Raw genomic sequence first — 22,752 nt, forward strand, 5'->3', positions numbered from 1 at the left:
CAGTGGATTGAGCACCAGACTGTGAACCAAAGGATCACTGGGTTCGATTCCCACTCAGAGCACATGCCTGGGTTGCAGACCAAGTACCCAATAGAGGGCACATGTGAGGTAACCATACAATGATGTTTCTCTCCCTCTCTTTCTCCCCACCTTCCCCTCTTTGAAAAATAAATAAAATATTAAAAAAGAATAGGTTTGTTTCCATTTCCGGCAGTACCGGTGGTTGTCAGAGAGGCAGGAGGGCGGGGAGGATGAAGAGGGTAAAGGGGGTCGAATGTGTGGTGCCGGAAGGAGACTAGACCTGCGGTGGTGGCGTGCGCACAGCGGAGTATGCACGTGGGTAATATGAAGTTGTACACGTGAAATTACACAATGTCATCAACCAGTATTACTGTCACAGGGTGCAGCCGAGAGGGAAGCCCCAAATAGGGATTTGAAATAGGGTCCAGAAGAGCTTGGAGATCATTGGCTGCACACCACAGGGCCACACCTGCCCAGAATGCGGGCAGCTGTGGCCAATTGTAGGAGGAGCCGGAAACGGGGCTGCAGAGGGAGATTGGCGCTGGAATTTAAACGGAGGCACAGCAGCCATCGGGGGTCTCTCTTTTGGGGACCACGTGTCTGTTTAGGACCACACGGCTTTCGTGTCTTGGTTGGAACCATGCAGCTTGGGTGAGAGTCAGGACCACGAGGCTTTGGAAGTGCTCCCTTTTGCCACGTGGAAGGTGCCGGGAGGACTGTGGGCATTTGTGGGGAATTTTAGTTCGTGTTATTTCAAATGAATAATAAATTCCTTTTCACAAATCCCGGGCATTGAGAGATGTCTTTCCTCTGGCGGCAGACATAACGAACTTTGGGGATTCCTTTTGGGTAATAGTAGTATATTGCCTCGGCTGCCCTTGACCCCCCCTTTTGTACTGTAACATTACCTCACGCAAATTTAATTTAAAAAAGATTCATTCCCAGCACCTCCACCAAAAACAAACAACAAAGAAAGAATAATTTTAGTTCCCTTTTGTTCTTTGGGTCCAGTGCTAGAATTTTAGCTGTAAGTTTGTTTAAAAAACAGCCCTATTTGGGAGAAACAAAAGATTTATTTTGGTTTGCTTTTTATAAACCTTAACAGTCATTTGAATATACAAAGTTTATTTAGAAAGAAAACAATTTAAGATTAGAATCTAGCAGAGAATTTCAGGAAATAAATAACCTAGGGTGGGGGATGTAGCTCAGTGGTAGAGCGCATGCTTTGCATGTATGAGGCCCCGGGTTCGATCCCCGGCATCTCCACTGTCCTTTTGCTCTTCATTGTTAAAGAGCTGTGAATGCAATTTTAACACATGTAGCCCCTCCAGTCCCTACTCAGAGGTGTGATGTTCTCAGTAGTCGTGATCGGTCCCTTCTGGAGTCTTGAACATTCCAAGTGCACTTTTTTTGCTAGAAGAGGCAAACAGAAGTTCGCAGAAAAACGTACATGAGGCAAAACCACGTGTGAGGACTGAAACTACAGCAAGCCGAGCAGAAGGATCACACTGGGGGGAGGGGTGGGGGTGGTGACTACCTGCTTCCGGGGACTGTGACTTCATTGAAGGCCTGGAGGGCCCGTGATGCATTCCTGGGATCAGAGGGTGTGTGTGTGAGTCAAAGGTCCAGCCTGCCCTTCCTGCTGCCAGAAGGATCCATTTCAGAGGGAGGAACCCAAAACAAAACCAGCATTCCCAGCTGGTGACTTTCCTCCCCTGCTTCATCAGCAACAGATGGGGAAGGGAGGGGGTGGGGGTGGGGGTGGAGGGGAAGGAGGGAGGGAGGGAGGGAGGGAGGATGAAGTGCACATGCTACTTATATTTGTACTCTGCATTTTATCACTAAAAATAAATGCTATATTTTATTGAAAAGGGGGGTCCTGTGGCATCCTGTGGGTTCAGTTCTTTGTCTGCTGTGGCGATGGATCCTCATCCATCGATCTTGTCTCCTTTGACTCCATGTTTTAAACCATAAAAACACCTCATCTCGGACCTGGAGAGACTCTTGGCATAGCCTGGATTCTTGAGATGGAACCGAACTTCCTGGAGTGACTCACTCACCGGTGGGGGTGGAGTATCGGTGGCAGCTGCTGTTTGTCACGAGCCGAGCTGCTGTGAAGGTTACTTCTCCCTCAACCCCAGCAAGGCTTTAAGAAGAAAAACAAAACTGAAGTTATTTTTTAAATCACGAGGCCCAACACGAAACTAATGATATGCTGCTGTTTTATTTTGTGTCTTACAGTTAAATGTTTCTTCTTTTTAAGATTTTATTTTTAGAGAGAAGGGGAGAGAAACATCAACGTGTGGTTGCCCCTCACGCGCCCCCCACTGGGGACCTGGCCTACAACCCAGGCATGTGCCCTGACCAGGACCGAAGCGGTGACCCTTTGGCTTGCAGGCTGGCACTCAGTCCACAGAGCCACACCAGCCAGGGATATAATCAAACATTTCTACGAACACAATGACAAGGAAGAAATACCCTAAGGAAAATAACAACATGAGGCTTGTGTTGGGAAATGGAGCTTCCTAGAAAAGTTGTTGTGAATCTTTGAAAAAAAATATTTTAGCAAGGACATTTTATTTTACATTAAAAACAAAACAAAACACAACGAAGCCCATTATCTGAGTGACCTAGAAGAGCCACATTCACAGGGACAGGGAGTAGAACAGTGGCTGCCCCGGGGCCGGGAAGATGGGGCAACGGAGAGTTGTTTAGTCACTGGGTACAGAGTTTCAGTTTTGCAAGATGAACACAGTTCTGGAGAGGGAGGGCAGTGACGGTTGCATAGCAACGCGAGTGTCGAAGGGCAGCCGACTATGCCACCCCAAAATAGTCCGCTTTGATATTATTTTGAGCTGAAGGCACGGGGAAACCAGCAAATGCTGGGACAGCCACTCACCAAACCCCTTTATCCGCCTCGGAACAGATCCTCCACAAGGACCTGAGTGGTCATGGGTCTTCCCGGGTCTCACCGACCGGGAGGACTGGGTCTCGTCACAGGAGGGGGCCTGGGAGTGGACACCCAACTCCGTCCCGAACTGTCACATATCCCATCCCCTCTGTTCTCCCGTTTCTCTTCCCTAAAGATTGTTCGTTCTCTCCTGAGAGGCCTGGGTCCCTCTCCCCTTTTCCCTGTGGTGTTTAAGCCCCAAATCCAAAGCAAGCCCTTGCCTTACTCATTTCCCCAGGGCATCTCCCAAGTGCCAGGGAAGTAAAGCCTGTTAGGGAACTTCTGGGTTTTCTTCCTCATATTATCTGCCATCACCAGGGTCTCTAAGGAGTCAGAAAGGCAAATTATTTTTCCTCCCTGACAATTCTCTTAGCACTACTGAGCTAAAAATAGTTGAGCTGGTAAACTTCGTTGTGCGTACTTGGCCACAATTTTTTTTTTAAAGCCCGAACAGGCTAGAGGAAGAAACTGGTTATTTTTAAGCCTCGGCGGTTCGTGTTCTGCCTCGTGAGGCAAATGCACCAGCGTCAACAGGAAAAGGGACCGAGTCCCGCGGCCCGCTGCGGTGTTTTTTCCCTGTGAAGCCGCGGATGCCCTTGCCTGCCTTTTACGGTTATATAACCGATGACAAAGCAGGGCAAACCTTTCCCTTCCAGCTCTCCAGGGGGAAAGGTCTGCCCGTCTTTGTGTTCTGGAACATTCCCACGGTGCTGAGCTAAGCCCCATGCGAGCTCGTGACCTTCAGGGGAACTGAAGTCTTTGCGGGGAAGGAAGAAAAGCAGACAAACAGGTGCCGGCCCCCCAGCCCCCGCCTCCCCGCCTCCCCGCCCCCAGCCCAGCACCCGGGCCCTTTGTGAGCTCAGCGCGTCACGTGCCCCGCCTGCCCGCCAATCCAGCCGTGTTGCTGGGCTCCGGTGTCCCTCTCATTGGTGGCGGCTCTGGAGCAAGTTTCTCCTGGGGCGCCTGCCAAAGACGGGCCCGGGAGGAAGGGCCTGGAAATGGATCCAGTGACTGACTCATCCTGCTTCTGGCACCTTCTAGCACATTGCATTCCAGGTCAAGGGATTTTAGGGTTAGGAGCGTGACCCGACACCTGATTCCCGAGACCCAGTGGGACTCGTTGGGAGCCCTCCTTGGCAAGCAGAAAAGCAGTTGCCACAACAAGCAGCAGCCTCTGTAGACCAGGGTTTCTGAACCTCAGCGCTACTGACCCTTGGGGCCAGGTGACGGTTGTTGTGGGGGACTGTCCCATTTTAGGGTGCTGAGCAGCACCCCTGGCCTCTACTGCCAGCCGCTAGTAGCGCCGTACTGGGGTACGGCACCACTCCTCCGCCCCCCACCCAGTTGTGAGAACCAAAACAGTATCTGCAGACACTGCCAGATGTCCACTGGGGGACCAGCTCAGTCCTGGGTGAGACCCACGGTTCTAGAGAAACACCGGCCACCTTGAAATGGGCAGAGTAAAACGGTCCCCCCAGATCGCTCTGTCGAGTCAAGCCCTGCCCGACCTTGGGCAGTATGGTATGTTGCTGTAAATCAATGGTCCCGGAAACTACCCCGACTTCTTTTACGTTTGTTTTTTCAGATCTCAAGCCAAGCCACAAACCCTAGGGACAAACTCAAAATACCTGGTTGGGAAAGTCCCTCCCTGCATCCCATAATAAGCCTTGCACAATCCCAGAATGCCTTGCTTTACCGATGCTCCCCAGGACCCCAGCATTCCCAACGAGGAAAGAGCCAGCCAACCTTCACCGTGATTGGCTAACCCCAGCCCCTTCGGAGTCCCCGAGGAATAAACACGCCTAGGCCTCAGATTTGGGGTGCAGACCCTGAGGTCCTGTCTCCCTGTTTTTGCCCTCAGCGGAGCCTCAGTATGATCTGCCTTTGCTCGGATCTGTGCCCCTGGCCTAAATTCTTTTCTATCCGGGGGCGAGAACCCCAGATCACCTGGGCAGGTCGTGTTTCCCGTCTCACCTCAGTGCCCTCGGACACATGTTTACGTCTATTGACTGGGCCAAAACCCAAAGTGGGACTTCAGTTTCGGGGAGGGCAGGGGTACTTCGGGTTTTCGTGTTTCCCGCTAAGGAGACAGCACGGGGTCTCCTCTCGCGCTCACAAGAATGTCGTTTTCTCTCCGACGGCGACCCTGGGCCGACTCCCCGCCCTCCCAGCTGGGTCATTCCTCCCCTCCGCCCTCTGACCTCAGGGCTGTTTTTCCTCCGCACCTTTGGACCCAAAAGAGCTGCGTCTCCAAGCCGGTGACTCAGCCTTGAAACGACGAGGGTCACGAGGCTGCCGCGGCCCGCAGCAGACAGGGCGTGGCTGGGAGCGGCGCCCGTCCCCGCGGAAGAACCGCCGCGTTTGGGGGGCCCTAAAGAATGTCTTCCTGAGGTTCAGGGACAAATAACCCTGCGGAGAGCCTCCAAGTTTCGTTCCTGTAACCCCCTCTTCGCAGGGATTGGGAAGGAAATCATCTTGGCGGACATCTGTCTGTACGGGCAGCCCCTGGGGTCTCCTGCGAACGCGAAACGAGAGGAACGCGTTTCCTCTCGTTTATTTTCCCCAGGAATGCATTTATGCTCTTTGAAAGATGCTAAAAAACAGCAGAGGGTGAAGTCTATTTTGCTCAGCTCAAGGCGTTTTTCAGAACGCAGACACCCGTTAGTTGCCAAAAAAAACCTAGTTTTGTTTCGGTTGGATTCACGGTTTAAGGTATAACGTTTAAATAATGTCATGCTCCCAAATCAAACCGGGAACGTAATCTTTTCCTAGTGGCACGGATTTTTTTTAGTGACTTGGGGAACAGACCCAGGGAAACGGGCCGAGGGTTAGTCATGTTTCTGGTAACCTCTTCGGATTTTTTTTTTTTCCTTAAAGGTCTTATCAGGGTAGAAATTAAAATATCCCCTCCATTACCAATGTTTAGAGACAGGGAGTTTTTCTAGAAGAGTCCAGCAGGAAGTGACTACCCAATTATAAGGGCACGCGCAAAGCTTTTCCCTGGAAACTTTTAAAAACTTTTTAAAAAGCTTTTCACCATGTTCAAGCATTTTTAAAACACTTAATATATATATATATTATAGCTGTATATATAATACACATATAACATATAATATATATATTATATGACACACAGCGAAAACATCTGGCTGGTGACCTTTTCTTCCCCTCTTTGACCCCCGATGGAGTTTGCCCGTAGAATTAGATTTCATATTTGGGATATTGAACCCATTTTCCCCCCTCCCCAAATACACAGAGCTGAGAGTCCATGGGCGCCTTGGCACCCTCCGGCTGAAGCAGGTCCGACTTCTGAGTTCGGGGACACGGCAGGGGCTGCGCCCTGAGCCCGGACACCGAGTGCCCCCAGGCTGCGCGCCGGCCCAGCCGGGAGGGCAAACCACTCTAGAAAGTTCTGTCCGCGTCGGCTTTGGGGTCCAGCGCCACCCCTCTTACAGAGCGGTGGAGGTTTCACCTTTCTTTTCAAAATCCGATACAGACCCACCCCCTGCATCCCCCCACCCGATCGTTCGTTCGGAGAAATTCCCGCGGGGGTCCCCCCACCCCCACCCCGGGACGGAGGCCTCGCCCAGGTGTCCAGGCCCCGAGCGGAGATTTGCCGAGTCATGGGCCTTGTCCCGGTGCCCGCGCCGTGGGGGGATGGGCGCGGCCGCCGCCCGCTGCGGGGACCCCGGCTGAGGCTGGGGGGGCTGGGTGGCCCTCGCCACCGGCCTCGGAGTGGAAGGAAGTTTAGGGGGACAGAAACATGTCATTATGTTAAACGTGACCCCAAAATAAAGACACCCCTCTGTTTCGAGGGGGGAGGGGCGGGCGGGGCGCCCCGGAAGGGAGCCGGACCCCGACTCTGCGCGAGGTTGCCCGCCAACGGTGGGACCCCAGAACGGCGGGGACCGTTAGGGTTGAGGACAGGGGGCGTCCGGCCTTGACGAGGCGACGCGGGGCGCCCACCCGCTCCGGGAGCCCGAAGGTTCCATGCCGGGTTTTCGCGGGCCCCGCCCGCGCTGGCGGCCCCCCGCCAATCAAGTGGAGCGCCGGCCACGTCCGCGAACGTAGCGCGCAGTGAGCGCGTTGATCCCTCCGCCCCGAGTGGAGACACGGCGACCCTGAAGAGAGCGGCCCACTAACCACGGGGTTCAGCAGAAAATTCCAGACTTCCCAGGAGGACATTTTAGGAGGGGGTTTCTATGACGCCGGGGAACTGGCTGTCTCCCCAGACAGCGGACCGGCAGAGAAAAGTAGTTCCTTCTCGGCGTTTCTGCGGAGGGATCTGCCCGGCGCGGCCCCGCCGTTGCTATATAAAGAGGCGCCGGGCGTGGCGCAGGCAGTTCCGTGCAGAGCCCGAGTTCTGTCGCCGCAGTCCTCTGTGTGTTGCCGCCGCCGTCGCCTGGTGAGGACGGGCGGCTGCGCCGGCCGGGGGCCCGCGGTCGCCCCGGCGGCTGCGGGGCGGGGGCAACGGGGGCCAGGGAGCGACGGGCCGCCGGGGCTTCCAGTGGCTCGGGGCGCGGGAGCCGGGCGGCCCTGAGGGGGAGGCACGGCGCAAAATGGCGGCCGCCGCCGCCCCGCAACCGCCGGCCCGGGAGGCGGGCTGTGGGGGCGGCGAGACCACGAGGGGGCTGTGGGGGGAGAAGAAACGGGGCAGGTTTGGGCTCCGTAGCCGCGGGACAGCGCAGGGTTAGGCCCGGGCCGGGCGGTGCCGGGGAGTCGAGCGGGAAGCCCGTCGCGCAGCCTCCCTGGGCGGAAACCTCGGGTTGTCGCCGCCGCCGCCGCGAGGGGGCCTCCAGCCAGGTCGGTGCCCCGCGGGGGGCGCGCGCCCGCGTGACGTCACCCGGTGTGGGCTCACAGTGGCGGGCGGGGCCCCTGCCGGCGGGGGCGGGGGGGGGCGGGTCGGCGCCGGCCGCGAGGCGGCGCAGGGCGCGGGCCTGGCTCCCAGCGGCCGCCTTCGCGGGACAGCGGGCGGGGGGTGGGGTGCGTGAGGCCCGCAGTGCGCCCGCTCCGGTTCCGCGGCTTTTCCGGTGTGAGGACCCGGAGCTCGGGTGGTTTTTACGTCGCCGGGGTGGTTTTGGCTCCCTTCCTGGGGCGTGAACGCTTTTTACTTGGTGTCTTGGGGCGAGCTCGGTTAACAAGGTCACAGGTTTCAAGGTCGGCGTTTACAGTGCGCGGCGCGGACGCTGCACGGGGTTGGGGGGCGTCTTGTCTTAGCAGCTCGGCAGTGCCAAAGGGCATTTCTAGCGTTAGGAATGCGTTGGGATGTGACTTCACTGCTAAACTGTCGGGCGCTTCTGTTTTGTTCTTTTTTTCCAACAGACAATGCAGATCTTCGTGAAGACCTTGACCGGCAAGACCATCACCCTGGAGGTCGAGCCCAGTGACACCATCGAGAACGTCAAGGCCAAGATCCAGGACAAGGAGGGCATCCCCCCAGACCAGCAGCGGCTGATCTTCGCCGGCAAGCAGCTGGAAGACGGGCGCACCCTGTCCGACTACAACATCCAGAAGGAGTCCACCCTGCACCTGGTCCTGCGCCTCCGAGGGGGGATGCAGATCTTCGTGAAGACCTTGACCGGCAAGACCATCACCCTGGAGGTCGAGCCCAGTGACACCATCGAGAACGTCAAGGCCAAGATCCAGGACAAGGAGGGCATCCCCCCAGACCAGCAGCGGCTGATCTTCGCCGGCAAGCAGCTGGAAGACGGGCGCACCCTGTCCGACTACAACATCCAGAAGGAGTCCACCCTGCACCTGGTCCTGCGCCTCCGAGGTGGCATGCAGATCTTCGTGAAGACCTTGACCGGTAAGACCATCACCCTGGAGGTCGAGCCCAGTGACACCATCGAGAACGTCAAGGCCAAGATCCAGGACAAGGAGGGCATCCCCCCTGACCAGCAGCGGCTGATCTTCGCCGGCAAGCAGCTGGAAGACGGGCGCACCCTGTCCGACTACAACATCCAGAAGGAGTCCACCCTGCACCTGGTCCTGCGCCTCCGAGGGGGGATGCAGATCTTCGTGAAGACCTTGACCGGTAAGACCATCACCCTGGAGGTCGAGCCCAGTGACACCATCGAGAACGTCAAGGCCAAGATCCAGGATAAGGAGGGCATCCCCCCTGACCAGCAGCGGCTGATCTTCGCCGGCAAGCAGCTGGAAGACGGGCGCACCCTGTCCGACTACAACATCCAGAAGGAGTCCACCCTGCACCTGGTCCTGCGCCTCCGAGGCGGCATGCAGATCTTCGTGAAGACCTTGACCGGCAAGACCATCACCCTGGAGGTCGAGCCCAGTGACACCATCGAGAACGTCAAGGCCAAGATCCAGGACAAGGAGGGCATCCCCCCAGACCAGCAGCGGCTGATCTTCGCCGGCAAGCAGCTGGAAGACGGGCGCACCCTGTCCGACTACAACATCCAGAAGGAGTCCACCCTGCACCTGGTCCTGCGCCTCCGAGGCGGCATGCAGATCTTCGTGAAGACCTTGACCGGTAAGACCATCACCCTGGAGGTCGAGCCCAGTGACACCATCGAGAACGTCAAGGCCAAGATCCAGGATAAGGAGGGCATCCCCCCTGACCAGCAGCGGCTGATCTTCGCCGGCAAGCAGCTGGAAGACGGGCGCACCCTGTCCGACTACAACATCCAGAAGGAGTCCACCCTGCACCTGGTCCTGCGCCTCCGAGGGGGGATGCAGATCTTCGTGAAGACCTTGACCGGTAAGACCATCACCCTGGAGGTCGAGCCCAGTGACACCATCGAGAACGTCAAGGCCAAGATCCAGGACAAGGAGGGCATCCCCCCAGACCAGCAGCGGCTGATCTTTGCTGGCAAGCAGCTGGAAGACGGGCGCACCCTGTCCGACTACAACATCCAGAAGGAGTCCACCCTGCACCTGGTCCTGCGCTTGAGGGGGGGGTTCTAAGTTTCCCCTTTGAAGCTTTCAACACGTTTAATTGCACTTTGTTTCAATAAAGTTGTTGCATTCCAATGTTGTGTAATTTTTTTTTTATCACCCTTCACCAGTGTTAAGGTCTTTCTATTTTTAGGATGGGGTTTGAGGGGTGAAGGTTTTAAATAACATTCTGTGGTAACTGGTTAAAAATGCTAGTGGGAGGTGGCCTAAATTTAGAACTGCAGTTGGTGGGTAAGGAAAACAGAAAAAAACCCCAGCAAATTGGAGGTTGTAGTTAGTTTTCCTGCATGCAGGTAAATGTAGATTTATTAGTAAACTACTATTAGAAATACTGAGTTTGGGGGTGTTGTGAGGTAGCTCAGTGGGAAAGTTTTCTGGGAGACCAGGAAATTTTGTGTGTGGTTTTTTTTTTGTTTTTAAGGGTGGAGGTGGTTGTAGGGTGCATAGAAAACCATATGACTGGGCCAGACTTAACAGGTGATTTGTATTTAAGTTTACTTGGGCATTATTTAGTGGTTATTTAGGAAACGAAAGCTGATATACATATTTGGTAAAGTGTCGAGAATTCTCAATGTCATGTTTTTGCACAATCATATGCTGGTAAGGAATACTGTATTTGATAAGGAGAGCCAAAGGAAATGTGCGGGGAAGCTGGCTTAATAAGGAGTAGGTACCCACAAATCAGTCCTGTTAGAGGACTTGAGGTTGCACCAGCCCTTTCACTGCTTCCTTCCACTCAAGTTTTAGGGTATCCCTTTGTAAAATCATGTAGAGGAAAACTGTTTGCACTAGTCTTAAAATATTTGAAGTCAGCAGATTGACCGCTGGAGGACCAGAATTACTGCAGATTTCTCAAGTGATGAGTCCATCAACGTTCAACTGTAAGTTCAGTAGTTAGTTGACAATGTGGGGCTAGGTCATCTCATCACACCTCGTGTCTTGAGACGAGATGGAGGCAAATGGAGAGCCTGCCAGCATTGCCCAGAGCCGGAAGGATCCTGGAATGGGCGCACCAGAGAATTAGTCAAAGCCTGGGTGTTGCAGCGGTGGAGGAGCTCCAAAGAGTCACTGGACCTTTGGCTGCTTGAACTGTCATGCTGCTGTCAACTGTGAAAGTTGATAGTCACAAATAACTACAAGCACATAGAAAACCAGGGCAAACAGGTGCTGGTTTGATTGCTGGTCAGAACACATACCTGGGTTGCAGGCCCAGCAGCCTGAGAGGCAAGCAGTCTGTTTCTCTTCCTTCTCCTCCAGAAGATGTAGAAAGTTCCATAGGAGCTTATTCCCAGGAAAAAAGCATAAACTTCTGTCAGGTTATAGTGTGTACATACGTTGTGTGTTTAATAAAAGATAACCCACATAAATTCCTAATGACCCATTTTTACTTCCCTGTGATAACTTTCTTTTTTAATTGGTTTTGGGGAGGGAGGAACATTGACTTGTTCCACTTGTATATTCATTGGTTGATTCTTGGATGTACCCTGATCTGGGATCAAACTACATCCTCGGTGTATTGGCCCAGTGCTCCACCCAACTCCAGGGTGATGACAACTTTTTTTTTCCTTTTTTTTTTTTTTTTAAAGATTTTATTTATTTTATTTTATTTATTTATTTTTAGAGAGGGAAAGGAGGGAGTAGAGAGAGAGAGAAACATCAATGTGCGGTTGCTGGGGGTTCTGGCCTGCAACCCAGGAATGTACCCTTGCTGGGAATTGAACCTGGGACACTTTGGTTCCCAGCCCACGCTCAATCCACTGAGCTACGCCAGCCAGGGCTTGATGACAACTTTTAATTAAAATTGCAGTTTGGGGGACTTTGAAATACATCTGCCATATTATATGCATACATGTATGCACAATAAAAGCTTGCTTTACACGTTACACGTCACCAAAGTCTGCAGCCATATAAGACATTACAAGGATTTGAGCCTGTTTCCATCAGCTTTTTTTTTTTTTCTCTTATTGTTCAGGCACAGTCATCTCTGTTTTCCTGTCACCACTTTACCTCCCACCGCCACCTCCCACTCAGTCCTTCCCCTTTGGCTTTGTCCATGGATCCCTTATACACATTCTGCCTTAATACTCTTGCTAGCATTCCACTGTGTGGGTGTGGTATGATTTAATGTGTATGCCTGCATTCATTTCCAGGTGTTTGCTGCTGCCAGGTACACATCCTTATTTTAAAAGGATAGTTTAAATACGAGACACATACCTAATAAGGTTGCTGGGCAAGATTAAAAGTCATCCACCTTAATGCTCCCTCCGGTAGCACGTTTATTAAAGTGGGAACGGTACAGAGAACTAGTGTGGCTTCTGAGCAAGGACAACGTGCAAATTTGTGAAGCATTACATACTTTTTCAGAAAAAAAGCGTTAGAACTTATTTTTGTAACCTAATTCGTGACTACTATATTTGCCATTGTTCCCTGTCTTTTAATTCTTTTCATAGGCAGTACGTTCATGCGCTTCAGACACGGAAAAGGCTTAAAGAGCGTCTAGGGAAAAGACTTCCACCCTGTCTCCCACCCACCCCGTGTGCACTTGGCAGTTCCTCTGTGCGTGTGCAGACGACGGTGAATTCTCCCTCACGCAGAAGGTAGCATCCTGCACCTTGCTTTTTTCACTTTGTGTCTTCTATACCTTTGACAGTTCTAACATCCTTTCATTTTAAATAAAGGAAAAATGCCTTTTATGTAATTTTCTCAACAACAAAAAGACACCAGGGCAACACAACCCCTAGTGGACATTGACGACACTCCCCAACAAATCCTAGTATGTCCGGAGTTCCAGTGAGAGTGGTTGACGGCAAGTTCCCGCCATCAAGGAACCCTCCGTCTGGGGAGATGCTAGACTCGGTGGGCTTTACTGATTGGCCGGTAAGCCTGCAAACCCCCGAGTTTGGTTTCATGTCAGGTGAGGATTCATTTGTGTATATGCAACTGTGTGAGCCTTGAATGTACCAGAAAAAAATGTGTGCCTTGTAGATTTAGTGTTCCTTTTTACGTCTTCCCTGAAAGTACAACAAAGTCCTCACCAAGTTATAAATAGGGCTTTCAAAGAAGTGTATTGTTCACAGCGGCAAGCGCCTGTGGATGAAAGGCTGGCATTTGAGGCTGCAGAGTTCTCTTCTGCCAGAAGAGGGAGGAGCTGGGACGGCCGGGTGTGGTCGGGAAGCCTGCAGCGCCCCCAAGTGGTGGTGGTTATTGACCAGGTAATTTATGTTTTTACGTATCTTTCCTTAGGCTTGTGTACTCACCGGTGAGATGCGATTTACTTCCTCCCTTTCCCCCAGGTCTGTAGCCACCTCTGTTCCCACCCCAGCTGGAGTTACTCCCTGACATGTAATGGAGCTGTCACTCAACACAGACCCTCTCTTTCTTACCTTCTCCCATCGGATCTAACCCTCTGGTGAGGCCCCCTCCCTGCCGCCCTCGTCTGCCGGCTGCTCTCTTTTCCCGGGTGTTCTCGCACGTTTCGCACGTCCATCCCTCACTCACGTTGCTTCTGCTTCCTCAAGTACCGCCACGCCACCTCAGCAAATCAGATTCCACCCAATGTCAAGACCTAATTCAGAGAGTCCACAAAACCTCCCTTGACTGTGCTTCCTGGAAATTATCTGTCTTCCCTGAAATCGCACAGCCCTTGCTATTTTACGGAAGCTCTGTATTCAAATGGGATAGCTCTGTTCCTTTTTTTTTTTTTTTTTGGTTATTTTTAAAATTATTACCTATTTGAATTCATTGGGGTGATATTGGGCAATACAATTATATAGCTTTCAGGGGTACAGTTCTATAATTCATCTGTATATTGTATTGTGTGTTCACGGCCCCACGCTCTGTCCCTTTGTGTGGCGATAAACAACAATTACAGCAGCAGAGACTGTCAGATGAGTGAGAGGGGGTCGGGACCCTGCTGCCATCAGATGGGCAGGAGAACCGAGCAGATGCAGCCTTGCCAGACGGTGGGGGCGGGGGCGGCAGAGGGGGTGCAGGAGCCCCGGGACTGGCAAAGAGCTGGGCGTGTTTGAGAAACGGGGAGGGACCAGCCTGGGCCCGTGGGGCTGCAGGGCTTTGGGGGGGGGGTTCCGTGGCTGGTCTGCAGGGGCCCAGGCGTTGGGGCATTTTTCAGTGCTCCCCAGCCAGGGCTGGGAGCCACTGTCTCAAACTGTCACTGTCACTAAACAGGTGAAATCGTTTTTAACCAAACCAGTACCAAAGAATTATACTGAAGAAGAGTGAGTTCAAGTATATTTTTAAAAATAGTAAGTTATACCGGTTACCCCTTGTGATCTTATTTGTAGCAAAGGCAGGCATCCATCTGGTCAAAGCTCTGTGGAGCCCCTGCCCCACCAGGCTGCTCGGAGGAACAGGAAATTCAGCCCACTGGCCCAACTCCGGGGGACGTGCACTGCCTTTGTATCAGGACACAGAGGGCGCACGGGCTCTGGCCTCCGCTGGGTGGTCCTTTCCCCTCAGGGTGTCGGCGACTGGGCACTTCCGGACATTGTGTGGGCCCAGAAATGTGCAGAGGGAGGAAGGGGAACACCTCTTTCCTGTGACCCTCGGTCGGAGCCAGAAACTCTCTCCCAGAAGCGCCCTCAGCCAGCTCGCCCTTGTGGGCCGAAACTGGGCCACCTGTGTGTTCATTTCATTGTTGGCGAAACTGCAGAATCTATTTAAAATATTTTTAAAACTTTTCCCTATTACTTCCCTCGCCCCTCTGTTGGTCGTAACACAAGTTTCAACAGGAAACGATGATTAGGACACATTTGTCTCTTTCTCAGAGATGGTTATGCTAAAACAGAGCATACTTAGAACCCCTCAAACGAGCCCTCTGGTGTAGCTCAGTAGGTTGAGTGTGGGCTGCGAACCAAAGGTCGTGGGTTCAGTTCCCAGTCAGGGCACGTGCCTGGGTTGTGGGCCAGGTCCCCAGTGGGGGGGGTGTGAGAGGCAACCACACATCAGTGTTTCTCTCTCTCTCTCAACTCCCTCCCTTTTCTTCCCTCTAAAAAGAAAGTTTTTTTAAAGAAAAACCTCAAATGAATCTTAAAATGTGTTGAAAACCCTAACTCTAGGAGTGCAGGATAGACCCTGTGAGCGGAGTGACCAGCTCTAATGTGGGCAGGAGGGAGCTGGGGGGAGGGGCGGGGCGTGGGGCCCGCGGGGAAGGGCCAGCATTTCCTTGGAAGCCCGTGTGACAGTAGTGTGTTTCTGTATTTCGTGTGACTTACGCCTTCCACAACTCTGTGCTGATAGTCACGTGTCACGCAGCCAGCTCACGGCCCCAAGAGAATCTTCCAGTGACCGCTGTCGGCTTCTCGGGGCTGCTGGTGCCCCCTGCGGACGTACAGGGGACAGAGGAAATTGCAAAGTGGAGAAGAAGTCACGATTGCGCGCTGTGACCATTAAGGCTGCAGGGCTGGTCCCCCCACCGCCGGCCCGCAGGACTCGTTTCCTCTGGCCCTGGCCTGACACCCTCCTTTGGGCCCGTGGGAGCATTTTGGGCTACGACTCCCAGATTCGGAGTCAGAGCCCACTCGCCGTGGGGCCAGGTGTGAGGAAATAGTGAATCGGGGAAACAGTGAGAGTTTCAAAGTAACAGCTTTCCTCGGGGTTCCAGGCGTGAAGCACACGGTTGTTCCTTAGCCATGTGCCTGCACGGAGAACGGGCCGGTGACCACCGACCGAGCCCAGCCGGGACCTTCTCCTGGGGATGCCGAGACCTCCGTGCCCGAATCGAGTGGGCGCCGAGGCTCTGGAAGGACGGAGGACAGGCCGGGAGCGGCCACCTGCCTCTGACACCTCCGTGCCCACTGACCGTTGCCGGTAAGTGCCCGGCTCGGCATTACGTAACACCGTGTAACAGACCGCCCCCGCGGAGCCGCGGAGCCCCAGGGAGCCCGAGCGTCGTCGGGGACTGGGGCGTGGTCTAGCCGGCGCTTCTGGTTCGGGTCTGCAGGCTTGACGAGGGCTGGCCGAGATGGCGCCCCCACCTAGCCGACGCGATGGTCCTGTCCTTCCCACGGGGCTGCTTCAGCGACCTCCCGGCGCGACAGCCGCCTCGTGCAGCCCGAGTGACAGAGCAAGCACAGGGTGGGAGGCGCAGTGTCTTCCAGGGGCTGGCCTCGGGGGTCACACACCCCCAGTCCCACAATATCCTACTGGTGGCGCTGGCCAATCCTGCTCACTGGGGAGGGGACGACGTGAATACCAGGAGGTGGGGGAGCCCTGGAGTCATCTCAGGGGTGCAGTTGTCCCCCGTCCTCTGCAGCTCTGTTCTCTGGATTCAGTGACAGCAGCCGGCCGAGGCCCAAAAACACTGAATTCCAGTAATCAACCATTCATAAGGTTTTTAAAATGGATTTTCGAGAGAGAGAGAGAGGAAGGGAAAGAGAGGAAAAACATCAATTTCTTGTTCCACTTATTATTCATTGGTTCCTTCTTTTATGTGCCCTGACCGGGGATCGAACCCACCGCCCTGGTGTATCGGGATGATGCTCTAACCAACTGAGCTACCTGGCCAGGGTGAGATGGTTTACGCCCCCAGATCTTTGCCCGTGTGTCCAGGGGCATCTGGAAGATGAACTTCTCAAAGGGAACGTGCTGGGTCAAAGGGCACAGGCATTGTCAGTCCCGGCAGGCTTTGCCAAGTTCACGTCCAAAAAGGTTGCCCAGATTCACACTCTGCCCAGCGGGAGCCGGCAGCGCCGTCTCCCTGCGCCCTCGCCGGCACGCGGGCTCCTCCAGCTCCACCCCCGCTCCTCCGCTCCGGGGACAGGGCCGCTTGCAGCAGTTACACTTTAAAGGCTGTTCGGAGTTTCCCCTAACACAACAGGGGCCTCGTGCGTGGCTTCGTTTGACAAAACCACTTTCCATGTGACAGAACGTCTCCTGGAGCTGTCTGTCTCACGCGGGGGGGACTTTGGCCTCCAGGAGGGCGTCTCCGGGTGATGCCGGTGCTGATTGCCTCATCCCGTCCCCGACCGTCACTTGCGTGGAGCTGTGCGCTGCTAATGATTAGCTACGGCGGATGCGAGGGAAAGGCGGCGTCAGACACGCAGGGCCCACGGCCGTGGCAGGTGGTGAGAGCGTTCCGCTGTTTTAGGGGACAGAAGTGCCACGCGTCTCTCGGGACACTCGGGGACCGGGTGTAGCTCGTCCATCTGCCGAGACGAGTGAGGGGCTGTCGCCCGGCCCTCCTCGTCAGCGGCGGGGTCACCGATTCGCTCTGGAACCCAGGACACGTGCAGAGGCGGGCACGCGGGGCCGTCTGTGGCCTCAGCTGACGTGTGAGAAACGCGCGTGGCACCCCCCGTCCGTAGCGGCACCGTCCAGCAGCCCGAAGGAGGAAACGGCCCATCGACAACGGGCGGCTGAACAAAGTGCGGTCTGTCTGTCCCTGCAGCCGGCGGCGACTCAGCCGGGAAGAGGCAGCTCTGACCCAGGCGATGCCATGGATGATGGGTCTTGGGGATGTCATGCTGAGTGCAGTAAGCCAGTCACCGGAGGACAGATGCCACATGACCCCACTTACGTGAAGTTTGCAGAGGAGTCAAAACCACGGAGACAGCACGTGGGAGGGCGGGGCGGGGCGGGGGAGTCAGTGTAAAGGGGGACAGGGCCTCGGCGTGGGGAGGTGCGGAAGTTCCGGAGGCGGGTGGTGGTGATGGTTGGACAAGGGTGTGCTTAACGCCACGGAGCTGTGGGCTTGGAAAGTGGTTAAAACATTGCGTGCAGGGTGGCGAGGCGTGGCAGGTGTGTGGGAGGTGGGAGGAAAACAGAAGACGGCCGGAGAGTCCCCCTGGGGGGGTTGGCAGTGTCCGCAGGATGGGCCCTGCGCTGGGGGCCCACCCACGGGTTTCTCCCCGCGCTCCAGGGCGTGAGGGCGCATGCGGGGGAGGGGGACGAGGACCCTGGGTAACAGCTAGACAGTCCAAGTGGAGACTCCGTGACGCGAACCCCATGTTATCTGCTAGCTGTACACAGGAGAGCCTCAGCACCCCAGTTCTCTCCAAGGCTGCCCCAAGAGCTCACCAGCCACAAGGGGGCGCGAGGAGCTGGCTGAGCCGCACGGAGAGGCGAGCAGGGACCGCCTCCCTCTCCTTCCTCCCTCCTCCCCTCTGCCCCTACCTTCCTCCCTTTTACCCTTCCCTCCTTTTTTTTTTGTTTTTTTTTAAAAATAGACTTTATTTTTCAGAGCCGTTCTTGGTTCACAGGAAAGTGGAGGGGCAGGTGCAGAGATTTCCGGTGTCCGAGCTGGCCCCAGAGAGACCCCAGGCCCATCCATCGGTCACCCCCCAGTCCCCGAGTCTCCCACCCCGCGGCAGCCACTGGCCTGCCTCCCGTCTCTGGGGACTGACCCACTGTGGACATTCCTGTCCCCTACTAACAGGGCCGCACGACCCGCGGGGGCCTTTGAGGTCTGGCGTCTCTCCCGCCCGGCATCGAGTCCTCAGGGTTCAGCCACGCTGTGGCAGGTGCCAGAGCTTCGTCCCTTCCCGTGGCCGAGCCACAGCCCCCCGCGGGGACGGACCATGTTTTGTGTACCCCGTCCTCTGCTGGTGGGCACGTGGGCTGTTCCCCAGACACGGGACCGTGTGCCGTGTGTGCGCCTACTGCGGCGAGCGGGGCTGTCGGGAGTGGGCACGCACCTGCTGGGGCGCCGGCCTGCCCCGCCCCCGGGCGCCCGGCTCTGCGTGTGCCCCGCCGAGCGCCCGCCAGGCTGTCTCCTCCTCCCTTGGCGCTTCTGACGCGCAAACCTCATTTTAAAAGGCTTTCAGCTCACATCTGAAGCTCCGCAAAGCCACCAGGGATTCCTTTAGAACATTCCCCGGATTCCTGCCCCTCCCTGCATCCAGCCCCCAAAGGCCTCTTCCCAGCACACAGATAAGATTCAGCCTCCCGGCAGCCCGCGAGGACCCTGAAGGTCACGGCCGGCGGTCCTTCCCGCCTCGTCTCCCACTGCCCCCTGCCCCCCGCCCCGCCAGTCCGCTCTGCGTCAGAGATGTTTGCTCGGAGGCGTTCCTGGGACCTCTGCCATCTTCCCTGTGACCCTCACGCTGTTTCGTCACCACCTGTATCTCATCGCTGTTCCTCTAACTAATCTCAAGGTCGTCCCGGCCTCCCGGTGTCTGACGTGTGCGTGCGCGGTGTCCTCCGCCCGCGAGGCTTTGCCCGCTCTTTGAGCCGCAGGCCCCCCACACCCCCAGGTCCAGGCTGACTGGCAGGCGGGCCCGGCCCGGCCTCCTCACCTCAAGTGGCCACCGGGTCAGTCCTGACCCCACCACCCCGTGTTATCAATATTTCACACTTTTGCTGTTTGCCCACTGGTGTTTCCTCATTGTCTGCCTCTCCCCCCGCCCCGCCCCCAGTTCCTCCAAAGCAGGGATCTGGCTTTTCACCGCCGTCGCCTGGTGCCTAGAGCAAGCCTGGACAGTAGCAGGCGCTCAATAAACATTTGTGCAATAATGAAGAAATGAAGAGGAAGAACTTTCTTGTATCTCAGGTAGACAGTTCTCTGACAATGTCGAGTCCCATTACTTTGCTGACACATCCTTCTTTATTTCAAAAAATCGTTATTTCCGGGCGTAGGAAGGAATGGATCGGGTACGGGTGTAGCTCAGGCTTCAGGTGTGTCTGTAATAGTCATTTCTTAAAAACAAGCAGACACACAACAGGCCACGTATTGCATAATTCCGTCTCTACGAAGTGCCCAGAATTGTCAGATCTATGGAGACAGGGAGCAGATTGGCGGATGCCAGGGGCTGGGAGCCGAATGGGCAGTCACTGTTTAAGGGGGACCGGGTTTCATTTTGGGGCGATAAAAATGTTTTGGGCTCTGCCTGGCATGGCTCAGTGGGTTAAGTCCCAGCCTCCAAACCAAAGGGTCGCTGGTTCGATTCCCAGTCACAGCACAGCCTGGGGTGTGGGCCATGTCCCCAGTAGGGGGCGTGCGGGAGGCAACCACACACTGATGTTTCCCTTCCCTTCTGTCTAAAAATGAATAAGTAAACAAACAAACCTTTTTAAAAATGTGTTTTGGAACCAGAAAAGGCGATTGCATAACATTGTGAGGGAACCGAATGCCGCTGACTCAGTTTCAAACGGTTTGGTTTATGTCACTTCACCTCCGTTTGGAAAAAGAAACACACCCGTCACCAAAACACATACCCTGGACGATCCCGCTTACGTGAGGCGTCTAGGGTGGCCGGCTTTGCGGGGACAGAGAGGGGGCGCCGGTCACCAGGCCTGGGGGCGGGGGCCGGGCTCGCTGCCGCAGGGCCGCTGGTGCGGAACACTCCTGTTGCACAACCGTGCGAGTGTGTCCGACGTTCCGGGCTGCACACTCCCAGCTGATTAAGATGGTGACTCTCCTTATGTTTTCCATTCCACCACAATTTTTTTTTTAATTAAGCACGAAGAAGAAACAAGCAGAAGTGAATGTGTCGCTGTGACAAGGTCTGTGAGGGCTGGACACTCGGTCCACGGCGCCGTTGTTACTGTTCCCTGTTGCTGCGTGAACACTCGAGGTGCCCTCCATCGGGAACACATTCTGAGGGCAGTGCCCTGGGTTACGTGGGCAAACAGCTGTGATCTAGAATTGTTTCTAGCGTTGGTGTAAATCTTGGAAAGAGTTTAAAAGCAGCAAAGGGGCCTTGACTACCTTCGGCCTACCTAACGTGTGTATGTGTGTGTGTGTGTGAGATTGTGAAAATGGAACAAACCAAGTGTTTGGTTTTCTGTTGCTGCATCGAGTCATTCCGTACGTCACGGTGGATGACAGCACAGCCTGTGATGGTCACCTCGCACAGTTTGGGGGCGGCGGGGCTCAGCAAGGCGGTTTTGGGTCATTTATGGGTTTGGGGGCAGATGGGGCTGGTGGCATCAGGAAGGGGTCCCCGCTCCCACTTGGGGCTTCTGGAGCCAGCTTTGGCTGGGTCCCTGCGAGGTTTGTTACCAGAACACCGTGCACAGCACCTTCCTGTGGGCAGGGAGTCTTCCTCTCGAGGCGGCTGGGTTCCCAGGGCGAGCGTGCTGCCAGAGCCCAGTGGACGCCGTGTCCCTTCCATGGACTTACCTGTTCTGGACGTTTCATTCTGTGCCTTAGGAGCCAGTACAGCCACAGGGTGCAACTTCAAGGTCACGTTGTTAAAAAAGAACCTGGCTGTGCTCCACTCTCTTCCTCTCCCCTTGCTCCGGAATGTGCATGGTGAACCAGCTGAGACCCGGGGCAGGGCGGGGCGGCGGGAGTGGCAGGGGCAGCAGGGGGCCATGGGAAAGGAGACAGCCACCCACATTCAAAGGGAAGAGGATTTGGTTCCACATTTCTGTTTCGCTTTCTGCTTTTTGAAAAAGCGGTGGACAACACGTAACACCCGATGTGCTCGCTGAGCCACTCGGGCGTGCGCGGGCCAGCGGCGTCAGGCAGATGCCCGTGTGGTCTGCCCGCCGGCTCTCCGGAACTGTCGCGTCTTGCGAAACTAAAGCTCCTCAAGTGCCCGCTCAGGTTCACGGTCGCCTGGTCTTGCCCTGAAGGGCGACCTTAAAGGAGAAACCGTGCGCTCTGGACTGGGCCTGAGTCGCTATCTATCCGGCGGGGCTATAGAGAGTTGATTCAGTTCCTCTTGTCAGACCTGTGGCGGCAAAACTCCAATTTCTGTTCTTTATTTTTCGGAAATTACAAGTAACGCGGAAGGTGGCGACAGGACAAGAACCAAACGGCTGCCTGCGCCCAAGATGCCTCCTCAGTCTCCAGCCCACGTCCGCAGGCCGGCGGCCAGGGCGGGAGTGAGGCCCGAGGGGCGGCAGTGCGGGGGGCTTTCCAATGCTCCCCGAGGACTATCGGATCCCTTTTCCCTTTAGTTTGGAGCCCCCCTCCCCCCAGCTCCCGCAGGCACACGGCCGCCCCCGCTGGGGATGACGTCACCAGGCTCAGCGGAGTGGGCGGGCCTCCAGGCCAGGTTCCCGCCCACAGCGTGGAGGGGGAGGGGAGGGCCTGCATCTGGCCGCAGTGTCGACAAGGGAGCTGGTTGTCCTGCATTCTTTGCGCTGGAATGTGGACAGGGGTCGTGAGCCAGATCGTCCGATCTGGGAGGGTGGCTGGGGTGACAGAGTGTCCAGACAGCAGGGGCTGGGTCCCCGAATGGCCGTCTGTCTGTCCTGGGCCACCAGCCACCTCCGGATTGTTAGGTCCAGAAGAGTAAAAATTTTAAATACCCTGATTTCCCTTAAAAGGGAAGGGAAGTATATTTATAATTCGTTTGAGTCACTATAGTTTGGGGTTTCTTTGTTATAGCAGCTTAACTTAAACCCTTCTCCTTTTTAACGTGTATGTTTTTGAACAGAATTCTTTTTTTGTTTTTGTTTCTAATTGAATTTATCGGGGTGACATTGGTTGATAACACTACATAGTTCTTGCATCGCCAGTTATCCCCGTATGCCCTCAAACAGTGTGTGTGTGTGTGTGTGTGTGTGTGTGTGTGTTTAACTGACATAGGAATTCTGCAAGAAAAAACAGTTATGGGCCTGCATTCACCTTTGTACCCCAGTGCCTGCCGGGCAGGAGCGGTTGAGTGAGAATGGTCCTCAGCCCCCCGTGGGCGCGGGGATGGGCCACGAACGTGGGTTAGTGATGCAGAGTTCTGGGGTCTCCACCCAAACCCACTCCGTCGGTCTTCGGCTCTGGCCATACACACTCCACGTTCCACATAACAGGGGAGAAGTCTCAGTTTACGCCAGAGGCTGTAACGGTGAGTGTGTAGCGGCAACTTCCCAGGGAACGGGGAGAAGGGCGGCGTGGACGTGTTGACGTCCGACTGCGCGTACAGGGAGGTGTGGGGGGGCGCGACAGCACCATCTTTGTT

General features: G+C 55.3%; 1 protein-coding gene and 2 non-coding genes across 4 annotated transcripts in view; all 3 read left to right on the top strand.

Annotated features, from left to right (window-relative positions):
- The window catches only part of UBC (ubiquitin C), an 18,137-nt gene extending 8,173 nt beyond the window's left edge, over positions 1–9,964 (top strand). The window contains exons 1-2 of one of the 2 annotated variants that reach the window (XM_028529084.1): positions 6,819–7,376; positions 8,294–9,964. In XM_028529084.1, the coding sequence (XP_028384885.1) occupies positions 8,297–9,898 (1,602 nt within the window). In that variant the 5' untranslated portion in view covers positions 6,819–7,376; positions 8,294–8,296 and the 3' untranslated portion in view covers positions 9,899–9,964. Of the gene's footprint in view, positions 1–6,818; positions 7,377–8,293 lie in introns of those variants that run through there. The other variant, XM_036013984.1, reaches the window with a different exon arrangement.
- Positions 1,216–1,287, top strand: TRNAA-UGC. Its single transcript has one exon. It is a non-coding gene; the product is annotated as a tRNA-Ala (tRNA).
- A 2,180-nt stretch (positions 9,965–12,144) lies between the features above and the next one.
- Positions 12,145–12,249, top strand: LOC114510458. The gene has a single exon (XR_003685641.1). It is a non-coding gene; the product is annotated as a U6 spliceosomal RNA (small nuclear RNA).
- The last annotated feature ends 10,503 nt before the right edge of the window (positions 12,250–22,752 follow it).

This window comes from Phyllostomus discolor, chromosome 13, assembly GCF_004126475.2.
Source record: "Phyllostomus discolor isolate MPI-MPIP mPhyDis1 chromosome 13, mPhyDis1.pri.v3, whole genome shotgun sequence".
Lineage (NCBI taxonomy): Eukaryota > Metazoa > Chordata > Mammalia > Chiroptera > Phyllostomidae > Phyllostomus > Phyllostomus discolor.